This window comes from Pyrgilauda ruficollis, unplaced genomic scaffold, assembly GCF_017590135.1.
Source record: "Pyrgilauda ruficollis isolate IOZ18807 unplaced genomic scaffold, ASM1759013v1 scaffold3, whole genome shotgun sequence".
NCBI lineage: Eukaryota > Metazoa > Chordata > Aves > Passeriformes > Passeridae > Pyrgilauda > Pyrgilauda ruficollis.
The window spans coordinates 1,718,106-1,733,105 of NW_024524377.1; the positions used below are offsets into that span (position 1 = coordinate 1,718,106).

General features: G+C 39.1%; 1 protein-coding gene across 13 annotated transcripts in view; it reads left to right on the top strand.

Annotated features, from left to right (window-relative positions):
* Positions 1–15,000, top strand: part of GTDC1 (glycosyltransferase like domain containing 1) — a 197,797-nt gene that overhangs the window by 139,806 nt on the left and 42,991 nt on the right. For 11 of the 13 annotated variants that reach the window (XM_041473196.1, XM_041473192.1, XM_041473201.1 and 8 more), the window contains one exon: positions 12,520–12,629. The exons of the other annotated variants lie outside the window; for them this stretch is intronic. In XM_041473196.1, coding sequence (XP_041329130.1) covers positions 12,520–12,629 — 110 coding nt within the window. The remainder of the gene's footprint in view (positions 1–12,519; positions 12,630–15,000) is intronic. 13 annotated transcript variants of the gene reach the window in all.

The window sequence follows — 15,000 nt, forward strand, 5'->3', positions numbered from 1 at the left end:
GCTGCTGTCAGTTCACAAGGAAGATCAGATAAGAACATTATCTCATGTCAAACCTACCAGTGTGTGACAAGAGAGTGGGGAAGGATATGGGGCAGGAGACAGCGGAGCAGGAGGAGCAGTGGTGGAACTCATGATGAGCAAATTCAGGAGGAAAAAAACCCCCAAATCTAGATTGCAAAAACTATCTGAAGATTTCTGGTCTAAGGGAAACCGGTGTGTTCAGAGATAGTTCTGTGCCCAGTTATCTGTTTTTAATGTAGAGTGTCATGAAGAAATGAGTGCATGGAGGACCGGCTGTGCTGTACCAACATGGGGCTGCCCAGCATGAGGTGCTGGTCCTCTTCACTCAGGAGCAAGTGCTTGGAAAGGGCTTGTCCCAGATGGAGGCAAGAAGTAAGTGTTGTGCCTTCTGTGATGGGGCAGCTCTTCATCAGTGAGCCAAGCAGAAGTCCTTTGCAAGCTGCAAGGGAGAGGAGTCTGGAAAGGGATTTTTAATAGTATTTTGTATTTATTTTATACATACATAATATATATATAATAGTAGATAATTAATATATAACATGTTATATATATGTATATTAAAAACACGTATATTGAATAGTAACTTGTTCCTTTTGGCAGCACAATACAAGATTTGTGTAGTCACTGTTTGAACTCTCAATTGAAAACTATTTCCTGTAGAGAAACTTGAGAATACAGTGGCTTGTATTTTCCTCATGCTGTTGAATATTTTGGACCAAATCTTATCCCATCAAGATGCAGGTGTGGCAAGACATCAAAACAGGAAAGAAATCCATCTAGAAATCACATCTGAGTACCCAGAGATGCCACTAGGCTCAACAGGCATCCTCAACATTGTGAACAACCTGCAGAGAACGAGTAGATGTGGTGAATAAACAAGGCAGACTGAAGACAAAGGCTTAAAATACAAGTGTTTATACAGTGTTAAATAGAAGGTACCAGACAGAATAAAAAGCCCACAGGATGTAAAATAACAAATTCAAAATGGGAACTTTTTAGCAGTGTCTAAGGAAAGCCATCAAGTATTCCCAAAGAAAACAGCACTCACCGGAGCAGTGACACTGATGGCACGTGGTGGATGAACCTCTGCCATGAGCATGTGGAGATATTCATGTAGAAGTTGATACTTTTTCCTCTTCCACATGTGAAAATAGTCTAACTTCACATTCATGCAAGCTGGGGTTAAGTTTGGGAGCAGATACTAGAGTCACAGGATGATTTAGGTTGGAAAAGATCTCTTGAGGATCATCAAGTCCAACCATTCCCTCAGCCTTGCCTAGCCCACCACTAACCCATGTCCCCTGGTGCCAGATCCACATGGCTTTTAAATCCCTCCAGGGATGGTGACTCAAATAAATAACAAATAAGAAGGTGAATGAAATAATTTAAGAAGTTCAGCCTTAAATGGAAAGACAGCTTGGAAGTGCCCATACTTTAGTTGTTCATTCAGTGATGCATAATCTTGAAATGTCTTCCTGCAGCAAGGGAATTTGAGGCACTGAGCCCTTCCAGTGGAAGATGTGTTATTCCTTAATCACTGTTTTTAAGAGCTTGTAGAAAAGTCCAGCATGTGCTGAAAGTGTGAAAGTTCTGCTATAGTGGAAATCTCAGCGTCAATTTCTCCCTCTTTCTTACAGCATGTTTTCTCAAAGGGCTGTAGGCAGCTTATAGTCCAGAGGAGCAAACATCTCTAATTTTGATACTGGCAAAAAAAGATGCTCTGTGTTACCTTTGCATTCTTCAGCTGAGACGCCAGATAGAATTCTGAGTAGTTTGTTGTGTTTATAGTACAGGCAGAACCTCAAATAAGTGTTCCAAGAGCAGTAACAGGTCTTGTGAGCATCTCTCTTAATTTCCTTCCTACCTACTCTCTGACTGAGATGTGGGTAACTAGAGACAGAAATACCATTTTGTAGTCATAAACTAAACAAAAAAAACTACAGTTTTGAAAATTTTAAGACAATCACTTCATGCTGAGATAGAATGGCTGGAATTAAGTGAGGGCTGTGATATTCACCTGTGAGGCACTGAGACACCACAAGAGGAAACAGCCTCAAGTTATTGCAGGGAGGATTAGGGAAAAAAAAATCCTCACCCAAAGGGCTGTCAAGCTCTGGCAGAGGCTGCCCAGGGCAGTGGTGGAGTCCCCATCCCTGGAAGGATTTAAAAGCTGTGTGGCTGTGGCCCTTGGGGACGTGGGTTAGTGATGGCTTTGACAGTGCTGGGGGAACAGTTGGACTCAATCACTCTTGAGGGCTTTTCAGACCTAAATGATTCCGTGAATCTCTGACCTTTCGGCTTTCCAAAAAAATTGCATGTTTGCCCATCTTACAGAAAGATCCACAGAGGACAGGAAGGTGTTTGGGTTTGAGTGGTGTTTTTTCTCCTGGTTTCAATTGCCTGGGCTCCTGATTAATTGTTGAAGCAACATTTGCTCCATTGGCATCAGCAGTGTACGAAAGGAGAGGAGAACTATCTCAGAAATACAAAGAGCTGAGATATTTTGTGATCTCTTCCCACTCAAATGTATCCTTCAAATCTCATTCCCTCAGTCTAGGGAAATAATTTCAGTTACCCTGGTCACAGTAGAAAGCAGCCCTCTTTTTGAATGCCTTTTTTCATTAATGTAGATATGTTTCTGAGATGAGAAACGATGTTTCTTCTAATTACGGTTACATGTAGTTAATTTCCTTTTTTTAAAAGCTCAGTGTGAAAGCCAGTTTCCTTTAAAAAGGGAGGGGGGAAGAAAAAAGTGATACAGCTGATGTTCCTGTTGCCTTAGCAACAGATTTATTTATTAGGGTCTGAAATGACATGAGTTAATATACCACATACCTGCTGATCGGCAAACTCTCCTATTTCAGCTCCAGTTGACAATTAAGTCCTGGACAGCTACAGCCAGGGGTTAATGTTACTCATTAGGAGAACTAGGTCATTACTGGGAAATCAAGGCACTTAAGGCAGCATGGATAAAATACAAAATTCAACATCTCAAGGAGTGAGGGTTTTTATGTTAATTAACCTTATTTTCCTTTCATTAAAAAAAAATCTTTCATATATGCATATGACAGTGGATCAATTAATTGGGAAAGGGAAAAAAAGAAAAGAAGTAAGCTGTAGTTTACTTTCCTCTCCTAGTTGTCTTAATTTCCTTTGGAAGGGTTTCATTATTTTATGGAAAATTCTTATGTCTATATGATGAGTAAAAAGGGTATTAAAATTAAGAAGGGAATCATCATGGAAATCAGCTTTACCACAAGGGAATGAGCAAATAAAAGCCCTGGAAATGAAAATAAATAAGCTTTGCTAATACCTCACCTAAGGAGCAGAATATAAGCCCATCAGAGCTTGGAGATATTTAGAGGTACTTCTTTGCTTCTTTATTAAGCAGTTACATAGTTATTTGACCTTCAGAAACCGAAACTTTAGAGAACTAATTCAAGTTGTTGGCAAATATTCTATTTACAGGAAGCTGATCAGTGGCGTAGCCAACAGTAACTACTGTAGTTAGTAACTGGCTTCTGATTTCCAGGAAAATTAAATATATTCTCTGAAAGTTTTATTAAGATATCTGAGTGGGAGTTTTAACTTGATAAGTCATAAGTGATTTAATATGGCTCTCCTGAAAGCCTTTATTTACTAACTTTTAGCAGGCTTCATTCTGATACTGGAGAACTTAATAGGCTGAAAAAGAATCATATTAAAATGAAACTTATTTTTTTACTCACTGCTTCCCCAAATATGCTTGGTTCTTTCACTTCTACTAAGCACTCCACTTCCTTTTCTGTATTTAAGCTCTGTAGCCTAATTCTGCTTCTTATTGTGTTTAGACCAATTTTCACACAGAGAAACTTTCCTTCAAGTCCAGGTTGGATTGGGTTTGGAGCAGCATGGTCTTGTGGAGGGTGTCCCTGCCCATGGCAGGGGTGTTGGGATGAGATGAGCTTTAAAGTCCCTTCCCACCCAAACCATTCCATGATTCTGTGGTGCTGTGACTCCCTCTGTGCTATCCAGATGCTCACAAAGCAGCCACTTCGGTGCCATCCTCCAGAGCCTGTTACAATAAACGCTTTAGTCACGGTTGAAAAACTGATTTTGAGTTAATGTAAGACCACAACTGCATCACCTGGGCAGTTGAAGAATATTTAGGATTGGAACAGATGCATCACAGATTGCGCTAACAGCTCCAGTGAGCTTGGTTCTCCCTTTTCCCAGGATGGGAAATTCATTTTATGGTGGATTTTTTTTTTCCTCCTGTATAGTTGTGAAACCCAAGTCTGTGAGCAGAAGCACATGTGAACTGGTGGGATTGAGGAGTCCTGTCTCAAGGCTTTTCCACCTATGCCTCTCAAAGCAATCCTTTTCTACTCCATTCACCCAATCTTTTGGGTGCATGGAGTAGAAATCAAAGGTTTTGGCCTTTTGAACCTCATCCTTCTGTCTTTGCCAGGCTCAGTTCCCTGGGCATCTCCTCACACATAGCCTTGTGCAGCAAAGTTGCATCTCGCTCTTCTCTAGTTCCTCAGCCTCTCTCTGTCTCCATCCTTGTCCCTGCAAGGAACCTTCTACAACATATCCAAGATACAGATTGCAGTTTTACTAGGTAATGTTCTGTTTGTGCTTTTCCTTCATCTTGTTCTTCGTATATTCTGGAAAACTTTAGACAGGATTTTTCTAGATTATATTCCAAGATAAGTCTCAGTTTTGGGAAACATTATAGGCAAGGACAGAAGAGGTTTTGTAATGCAAAGTCCCCAGCAAACTTAGCAGATGGTGCCACCAGCCCCCTTTGTAAGTCACAGCACCCTCGACCAAAGTATGGGAATAACCTTCAAGAGACAAAAATCAAATATTTCATAAGCAAGTGATCTAATATTCCTCCCTACTTTCACCAGTAATAGGAGGGTTGTGTTTCTTTCATCAAAGCTGTTTTTAATTAGTTTCCTCTTCTTACCACACTACAACTCTTCAAGTCTCTTCTCTTTGCCTTATTCTCCTCCCTGCTCTACTTTTTCCCATATTTTCATGCTTTTTCCCCCTGTCCCTGTGTCCTCTAATGGCTGTTTTTTCTTGACTGTGTTTGTGCAAACTTGACTCAATGCACTGAGTTGATTCCTCATTCTGAAAGCAGAGAGATTTGGAGTTACTTTAATCTTGTTGAATAATGAGTTTCAAGCCTTAGTGCCAAGAAAGTTCCTGGTTGGAAGCTTCTTCCTTGGAGATCCCAAAAGGATGAGTTATCTCGGGTACCTGAGCTGATTCCTCTCAGGGTATTACTCAGTGAAGAGCAGCATGTACTTTTTGACCCAAGCAGGGCATCTGGTGGAGTTTCAAGTAGTTGTAGCTTGGTTGTGTGAATCCATCATGGAAATCAGAGAGGGGCCACAGGGTCCTGTATGGTGGGATCACCATTCCCAGGAAAATCTGTAGTAATGTAGTTTTTATGTAGTACTTTATTTATAAATGTATATTTATGTATGTTTTCTGCTCTTTCAAGGAACTACTTTAGTAGACTGTTATCCACTTATTGCCATGTTCATAACCATCTTATGATTGCCATGACATGACTTTTTACAGTATTTTATAGTTGAATTGCAGTAGGATATATTGTGTATGGTTATCAGGGCTGTCAAGGTCACTCAGATATTTTATGACCTCCCAACAATAAGAAAACCTTTTGTTCTGTTACCTTTGGAACACTAAAGGAAGTTGTTTTTTTAATTTTTTTCTTTTTAATAAACTCTTTGGGGTACTCTGTAGCACTTACAGGGTTTTGTTGCAAATTGAAATAAAGTGATTTTGGTTTTTTATAATCTGAATCCTCTACTTGGGAACAGCCAGACTGGCCAAGCTGGAGTAAAAGAAATGAAAGGCACTGGAATGAAAGTGCATTGATTTTTAGACCAAGGTAACTGAGACCAAATGATGGTCTTTGTCTTCAAAGCTTAATCTCCCTTTAGGAAATAAGCAGGAGGCTCCATGACTGATGCTGATCCTGAGATTTCTTTGGTTAGGGGACATGCAATATTTTATTTTGAGTTTTTTCTTCATGAGTTGTGAGGGGCGAAGAAGAATCTAAACAATAAACTCCCAAGGTTCTTTCTTGTTTCTTTTATTATGAATCTCTTGTAGATAACAGGAGATAGGAGAAAATGCTTTTCCAGCGTAAAGCAAAATGCCACCCATTTTTCTCAGGCCAGCAATTTGAACAAATCAGAGGGTAAAATACACACTCCTCACTGTAAATACGTCATGGGCTCTAATAGAAAATAAAACACTGTATTTGCCAGTACTGTTTGGCTGCTTTTTGCCTCTCCAGTGCCATTTTTTAATTCCTTGGCTTGCAGAGGTGTTCTGAAAGCACAGGCAAGGATCAGGACCCTTTTTTGCTTGTAGGACCTACAAATTGCCAGCTGAAATTTATTCTGTAGGGTCCTTTTTCATGCAGAAATATTTTCTTCTACTTGACTCCATTTTCTGTGAACTGAGGGGGTATTAAATATTGTGGTAACTTTTGATGCTGATGATGCCAGACAATGTTTAGAGGCACAATTACAGCAAAGACATTTTGTAGAGCAGATCAGCTGAAAAAGAAAACTCACTGGACTTAACTACATATTTACAGTCTACCTCAACCTCATCTTGGAAATGTAAAAAGATGGAAAAATACTGTGATAAATTGAGTAAATGGAAAGCAATTAACTTTTCCTTCATGTTTGCATTTTCATAGTTATTTCTTTTTTCCCTGTTTCCTTTCTAATTGTGCTTTCCTGGCAGTAACATTTCCTTTTTTGCATTTATCATGAGCATTGTTACCAGAATTTGGTATTAGAATTTTAATTTTTTTTTGTCCCCTTTTTTCCTTCTCATAATCTTAACATAGAAAATGTATATTAAAGTCATTTGATTTAGGAAAGTCTTCTGTCCTCTGTGAAAATAATTACTGGAATGTATTACATTTCATGTATTGAATAGGCTTGTAACATGAGTCCTCTTCTTTAAGAAGAATATTATTCTACTAAAGTATTTACTGACTGTGATTCTCACCATATTTCTGTAAATGAAAGCTCCTCTAAGACCATATCTTGCAGATGGAGAAACCTGGACAGAGCTGTCTTGTGGGAAATCAGTGTCAGGAAAAGACCAGAATTCTGCAATTCTCTGTTTTGAAGGCCAGGTTTATCTTTTATGGCCACACTTCTACTTTCTAATGTTATTTGATTATAATAAATATCTATTCAAATTTTTCTGAGCTCAAGATTTAATGTGAAATATCAAAGTGTAATACAGTACATAGTATAATGGAGGGAAAAAATCCCTGATATTGTTCTTTAGATTCAGTTTGGATGAAGTGGAGCCTTGGTTTTAGTTCTGTAGGGTGTGTGTAGGTCTTCTATTTACCCTATATTTATCCTTTCTCTCCCTGTTTGGATATGTCATACTTTTTTAGTTGTACCAGGAATATTTTTTTTTTCTCTTCTTATGTTTTTTTTACTCTTTGATTTGCTTTGCCCAGTACCTCTGCCTTATTTGATGCCAGACTTGCTTCTCATTACTTCACTTTCCCAAAACAAGAGGGTCAGTGTCATCCATGTCAAGGTCTGTGTCTTGGAAACTTCATTTCCTTTATTTTTAATTATTGATTCTGTGTTCATGGCATTGCCCAGCCCCTCACACGTCCCCTGTGCTCTGCTCCAGCCATGCCATTCCTGGCTGATGTCCCTTGTCCCCTTCTTTTCTCCCAGGATGTCTCTTGGCTCACCAGTCCTTGACCTCCACGATTGCTGCCCAGCTTCATCAATGAGTGATTCTTCCTTCAGTGGCCTATTTTATCAGTTATTTTCTAGCAATCATTGCAGCCAGGCATAAATCCATCTTTTACTTCTTGCTGGATGTCCTAACAAATTTTAAAAAATATAAAATTAAAGTCTTGCTTCAGCTTCTGAGGATTTTGTGCCATATCCCACCTTTGCCCTTCCTGTGTGAAGGTGATTTTGGGGAATGGGAGGCAGAAGGAGCTGCAGCCACTGTGAACTCCTTGGAATTAAGGCACTGTACAAAGTTAAATACAAATTGTGCCTGCACAATTTGAGATTGTTCCCACTGAAAATCTCCCATTTTCATGGGAGACAGTTTTCTCCTATAACACGGGCTAAATGTTCTAAGATTCAGATCAACCCTTTTGATATTGCTTTTGTAACCCTTTCAGGATGTGTAGCACCTTAATGGTGGGACTCAATGATCTTCAAAGTCTTTTCCAGCCTAAATGATTTTGTCATTCACAGAGATGTCACCACAGGCTGTGGCTTTCACAAGCATTACATGGCATTTGTGGAGTATTTTCTCAAATATTAAGATTTTTCCCCTGGTTTTGCACTTTTTTTTTAACTGATAAATGCATTAACCCTAGATTTGAATATGTATTTTTAATAGACTGCATTTATTTTTCCCCCTTTGAACAAGTCCTTCTGCTTTTCCACAACTCTTCCACTTCCTAATTGCATTGCTAGATGTGCCTTCCTCCAAATCCTAAATAACTGTCATTATCACCATGTAGGATAAGTTTACATATACTTAAAAAATTAAACTGAAGTCAGAGAAGACCATATGGGTTTCTTACTGAATTTCACCCAAATTCAAGAGATGAATATTCATTGAATAATGTAAAGGGCCAAGTTCTGCCTTTTTTTTTTTTTCTTTTTTTTTAATAATGTGTTTTTCTTTTTTTTTAATAATGTGTTTTTCTTTTTTTTTAATAATGTGTTTTTCTTTTTTTTTAATAATGTGTTTTTCTTTTTTTTTAATAATGTGTTTCATATCACTGGTTAGGGATGTGGGTGACAATAACTCCAGTTTAGGTGGTCTCCATGTACTCTGTTTCCAGTCCCAGCAATAGGTAAGGCTTAAGGGCTCGGGCTGAATTCCCAAAATCCCTGAAGAGCAGAAGGGTGTTTTGGAGAACGTTGACTTTGATTGTATAGAGGAGCATCATCGTGCTATGAGGTTGCTTTTTAAAATTACTTTAGGCTGAAAAGTGGGATGTCAAGTCATCAATTAATCCTGACAGCATCCTTCTGTGGTGAAAAAATAATATTGTCACACCCATTTTATGAGCAGAAAATCTAAGGCAGAGACAATAATGGAGGCTCAGTGGTGGTGGTGCTGCTCCCACCACACTCCCATTCCCTGTTCAAGGACACTTCTCAAAGTTTTATATCAGATTACAAAGGGAAGTCACTAAATCAGGATGAACCCTGGGCCACATCCCCTAGCCAGATCACTAAACCTCAGCCAGTCCCTAAGAGAGACTTCAGATGCCTCTCTTAAACTGTGGGTTAGAGTCAGTAATAAAAACTCCTGGATAACAGTGAGAGCTGTGTGGTATTTGAATATGGAGATTGAATGTCTCCAAGGCTGGGCTCTCAAATCAGCGCGGGTGTGGTGTCTGTGCCTGTTTTGTGGCATTACATCTGTAGTTTGGTCATTCTGATGTTTTCATGTTCTTAGGATGAAATTTAGAGCATCTTCATACCATGCCTAGTTCTTATTTTTCCTTTACCAGATGCATATCAAATCAAGTGAAAATACAAAAGCATTTCAAATACCTCAACTAAACAACAAAGCCAGACCCTGGAGTCACATTATATTGATATTTCCCCAAACATAATATCTTAAAAGAAAAGTTTGCATTTTAATATCAGGCTTTTATACTGTTTTGCAGTTCTTCTTCAGGAAATGGAGTATATATAATTAATACTGTTTAATAAAGCTCAAAAATGCAACAGATGCAGCCAAAAGTGCACATCATTTTGAGCAGATCTTTACAGAACAGACATTCCATATTGTGTTCATCTTTTTCCACGATCACTGCTATGGCAATCTGGTGTGTTTAGCAGTTGTTGCTGAGTAAGGCAGACTGGATTGTATATGATTTTTTCCATGTCAGCCAAGAAACAGAGCTCTCTCCTTTTTGATGCAGCAAAGAGGGGATCTTGTACTGTTTATTTGTTTCTACCAGGAGCAGCTAATACCTTCAGTATTCTGCAAGAATAATAATGCACTGCAGTCTGTAGGTGCACGGGCCAGGAGGTTTCTGGAAGTCTTTAATGAAAATAAAATGCTTGTGGTGTGGAGAAGTCACAGGAACTGATAAAGTCACTTAAGATGAGCTCCCAAACAAGAAAAGCTACAAGATTCACAAAGTGTGTCATTAAAATCTGGGAGTGTCACCTAAAAGGGAAACATTTTATACTGGGGGATGGAAGGAGGATCACCTACAGCAGAAAACCCGCAAGAAAGGCTCCAGTGCAGAGGAAACGTTTCCCCTTTCAGCATTCCTTCTGGGTGCCAAATTTTCCTTCTGTTCTTCCCCACCTATTAAACAAAGCTGCAACTTCCAATTCCTATCAGTTTTCCTAAATATGTGCAGCTTATGTGGCTTCGCCGAGCTGTAAGGCTCCGTGTTCTCCTGCCAGCTCCTTGACAATGTGGCTCCAACAGCATCCTCCACTTTTGGCTGCCTCTGGGACCCCTGGTCTCTTCTGGAAAGCGAGAGGGAAAGCATATCCTTTGCTGGAAGGACTTTTTGTGACTGCAAAGCTGATAGCGGGGCTGTGAAGAGCTTGGAAAGATCCCTGTCAGCGTCGTGGCTGTCGAGTCTGTCGGCTCCGCGCGCGGGGACGCGCCGGTCCGCCGGGATGAGCTGAGCCAGGGCGGGCTGGTGGCTTCGCTCACAAAGCACACACAAAAGCCTCACCAGGGGAAACTGAGGCTCAGGGGAGGTTCTGTCATTAATTACACCAACTCCCAGTATCATAGAAGTTTTCCTTGCAAGCATTCATAATGGGGATGTTCTCTTCCAGCCAAATCCGAATCCATGCAATCTCCTGTTGGCTCTTCGAGCTGGGCATTTGGAGGGAACTCAATACTGGCAAAAGTTTCTGCACAGAAGTTACCTACCAGAAACAGGTGGCTCTTTTAAGCATGAGGATGCAGCAAACTAATAGTCAAAGATTTGGGATCTTTGCAACTGGGAGAAATCCACCCTCCAAACCAGTGCTTGCATCCACTTGGGTTGCTGGAATTGCCGTGAAAACTCCTGGTTCACAGATGTGAAACAAATTACAAGGCTTGTGCAGTTGCATTCCTCCTTATTATTGGGAACAAAACAAATTGGGGGGATGGAGGACTTCTTAAAGCAATTATTGTCTGGTTTTATTTTAAGAAAATGTGACTAATTCTGAAAAGTCCACAATTCCTGGAGGTTTCTCAGTCTAGGGAAGTCACATTAATTATAAGATTAATTTCTTTTAATTCCCTAAACTAAAAATATTGACTGAATGAGAAATTAACATGTGTAGAGCTGCAGATGTCATTTGGCTTCAGATTTCCTGAATGATATAATTATTAATCTTTCATATACTAGTGTGAGAGACCTACAGATTTCATTCTACAAAATTACTCTGTGAAGAAAGACACTAGGACCACTGAGATATAGATTTTTCCCTTAATACAGGAAGGAAAACGGTGGAATTTTCTAAATAATAAATAAAACCAAAATATTTTAAAGGCATATGGTGCACATCTGTTGAAATACAATAATTTAAAGCAGAGTAATTAATGCAAGATATAATATTCACCTTAGAGTGAGGAAATTATCTCATTCCATTTTTAATATAACTTAAGGAATTTGGGAATTTTAAATCATTTGTGGTACCTTTTGAACCTTTCATTCTGTGCTAGTAAAGAAGATAGACTGGAAAATTGGGGAGTTAATTTATTTTTAGATAATCTAACTTGCGTTTCATGTCATTGAGTGTCAGACCCATACAAATCTTTAATATTATCTTCAACTGAAATTATAAATAAGTACAAGTTTCTTATATTCTGATTTAATTTACAGTTAACTCCTTAAAAATCTAAAGGTAGAAAATGCCTTGTTGTAGTTTATTCCTTTCTTTACCTAAAGCATTGAATGGATCAGAAGCTTTTAATGAGTATAGCATGAATTCTTAAAATTCCAGTTCAAGAAATCCTGTAGGTTTAGGAGAAGTTTTTGGTTTTGTTTAACCTGTTTCTCCTGAAAAAAAAAAGAAAAAGTAATGGAAGTTGTATACGTATTTTTTGGACAGGGAAAAAATAATCTCAAACCTTTTTTTTTTTCCTTTTTTAAAAAAACAAACCATATTTTAAACTGATTTTGTCTTCAGGTTGGTGCTCAGTCATTCTCACTTGCAATTTGATAATTTGAAGAGTAAATGTGTTGTTTGAGGACAGGGAAGAGATAGAGAAGAATCTGATGATCTGGGTTTTGACCCCAAGTGCTGCATTGAGGAAAATGTTCAGCCATGCAGGAGAAGCAAAGAAGGAAATTATTTGAATAAATTTAGTCCGCAAATGTACAATTTTAGAGGAATAGTGTTCTGATAAATAAAAAAACCTCCCATAATTTCACAACTAAATGCAGACAATGCTGAGATAAATTCTGTTTGTTTTAAGGGAACATGACAAAGATCCTGAAACTTTCTTTAAAGTCCTGATGAAGCTGAAAGAGCAAGATCTGCCTTTCCATGTGTCTGTCCTTGGAGAGACTTTCAGTGAAATTCCAGGTATCTTTCCTTTATTTCTTTACTTTAAGGTTACCATAGATATCGTAGTGGATACTTCCAGAAGTAGTTTTCATTTTTATATTTTTTATCTTAAAGAATCTGCTTAAAACTTTCCTAGTTGTGAAACTAAATAATATTGATACATTGTAACATTAAAATTATTAAAGACAGTAAGCATTTTTTTATTTTACTTGGCAGGGCAAGACCTTATTTATGACTTGTGGTTCAGTAACACTTCTGTATTTATTTAAACAGAGAGATAGGTGCGGGTGATTGGATGGGTCAGATAGGAAGCAAAATCTTTCAGGTCAAGGTCACTCATATGAAACCCAGACTGCGATTTTAGCAGGTGAAAATACTTAGTTCCCTCTCAAATGTGAGGTTAAGGTCTGCTGTGGAGAGCTTCTGGTTTGTATCTGGCATGAAAGTGATCATTAATCTTTAATATTTTTATACCACTCTTTTGGACAGTCCTTCCGTTTCTTGGCTTCTGCAGAACCACAGCTCAGTGAACAGTTTCACCTGTCTGGAAAATAAATAGATTTTATTCAGGCACACAGTTTTGTGCCAGAGATATTACAGCAATAAAGAGAATTATCAAATCCTGTACTGGGTGCGCTCGTAATAAATTAAACCTTTTAAAAATGTACAGTAATGACAAGTGAGTGTCAAAATATCCGATGTTTTAGCTCGTATGTGTTTTCCAAAGTGTAGACTTGCATCTCTCAGCCTCATCAGTCTGTAAAAATAGACTGGGGATTAGTTTATTTGTCAGTTCTGTCATATCTGTTGCCTGCTGGACTGGTGATATTTCAATTGGTTTAGTTTTGATTTTGCCATTTTTAAGACACCAAGAAGTTGCTCTGATCCAAATAACTTTTGGGTCCCCAACTGAGACACAGCTGTGTCAGAAAAAGAGGCAATAATTCAGTAGCGGGAAATTCTTCATGTTTTCTGTCCACTTCCTTTTCAGACAGTTTTCTGAAAGCCTGTTCTTCCAGGCAAGCCTTATCACAGATCCCAAGGCAACGTTGCTTTCCAGACTGAGCACACCAGATTTCTTAGAAGGAGAAATTTCTAAGGAATATGTGACAGATAGGAATATACGATGGTGCGCTGCGGGAACAGATTCTATTGACATTCATTTTGGATGTTGTTACATATCTCATTTGTGGCTTCAGTACTTATGAATAATGTAGATCATCCTAAATTTATGCCAGCATATCAAATCTATATGCCGCACCTCTTGTCTTGTCAATTCATTCATCCTCGTGTATAAATAGAGTCTATAGAAGGGGCAGCGTGGTGGAATGTGTCTCACCACCATGGATCTGATAGGGCCATACTCATACAAATTACATACATAGGTCATTGCTAACAAGCACCAATAAAACCTGTTGCACATACTTTATTGAAAAATCTAGTTTTTGGGTTTTTGCACATTCTTTTATATTTTTTTTTTAATAAATTGTTGGCACTGCATTTCTGCTCCCTCCAATTATGGGACCAAATTCCCTCATTATTATAAATGTCATGTTTACAGTCATTGGTGACAGAAAAAGTGGATTACATGTTTCATAATTCGGCAACCATTCATGTTTTCAGTAGCTTGCTGTTTCGAAGCACACAGCAAATATCCAGCAGGAAGTTAGGAAATGTGTAATTTTCAGTGCAGCTAGAGCTTGGTTTAGACTCTAAAGGAGTGAAGAGTTACAACGTAAGGGTTTAGACAAATGTGCTCTGGAGGGGCAGATCTTCCCCAGGGAAGAGAGTGAAGAGCTCCATGACTGGCTCTTGCTTGGGATTTGTCAGCAGCGAGGAGGGAAGGCTGGCAGTGTCCCAGTGGTAACCAGAAGTTGCTCTTTATGAGTGGAGTTGTTGTGTCTGTCTCATCTTTGATCCTCACACACGTTGTATGAGCACACTTTAAGTTGGAGATTTCAGGCCGTTTCCTTTCGTAGGTGCTCTTCTGTCCTGGGGCATGAGCTGCACTTTCCATGTGTGTTTCATTTGATGGTCCATCAAATTTTGGCTAGATAGTGATAGCAGGGAGCGTTTGGGAGAGGCCATCACAGACATCTGAGCCCAGTAGCCAGAACCAGCATCTCCATCCTTACCCTAATGCTGCCCCAAACAACCTGCTCTCCTCCAGCCATCCCAACCATCCTCATTCTCCTTCCACCTCCACCTCTGAGCTCTGGAACACTCAGACATGCCTCAGAACCTTGACTGTACTCCCTCCAGCTTTTCCACCACCCCTCCATCCAGTCTGCTTGTTTCCACCCTGCCTGCCAGCACATCTTCAGTCTTTCCTGTACTCTCCATCTGGTTCCTTTCTGTGTTGCTTCTTCCTTTCCCAGCCCAGTGCTCT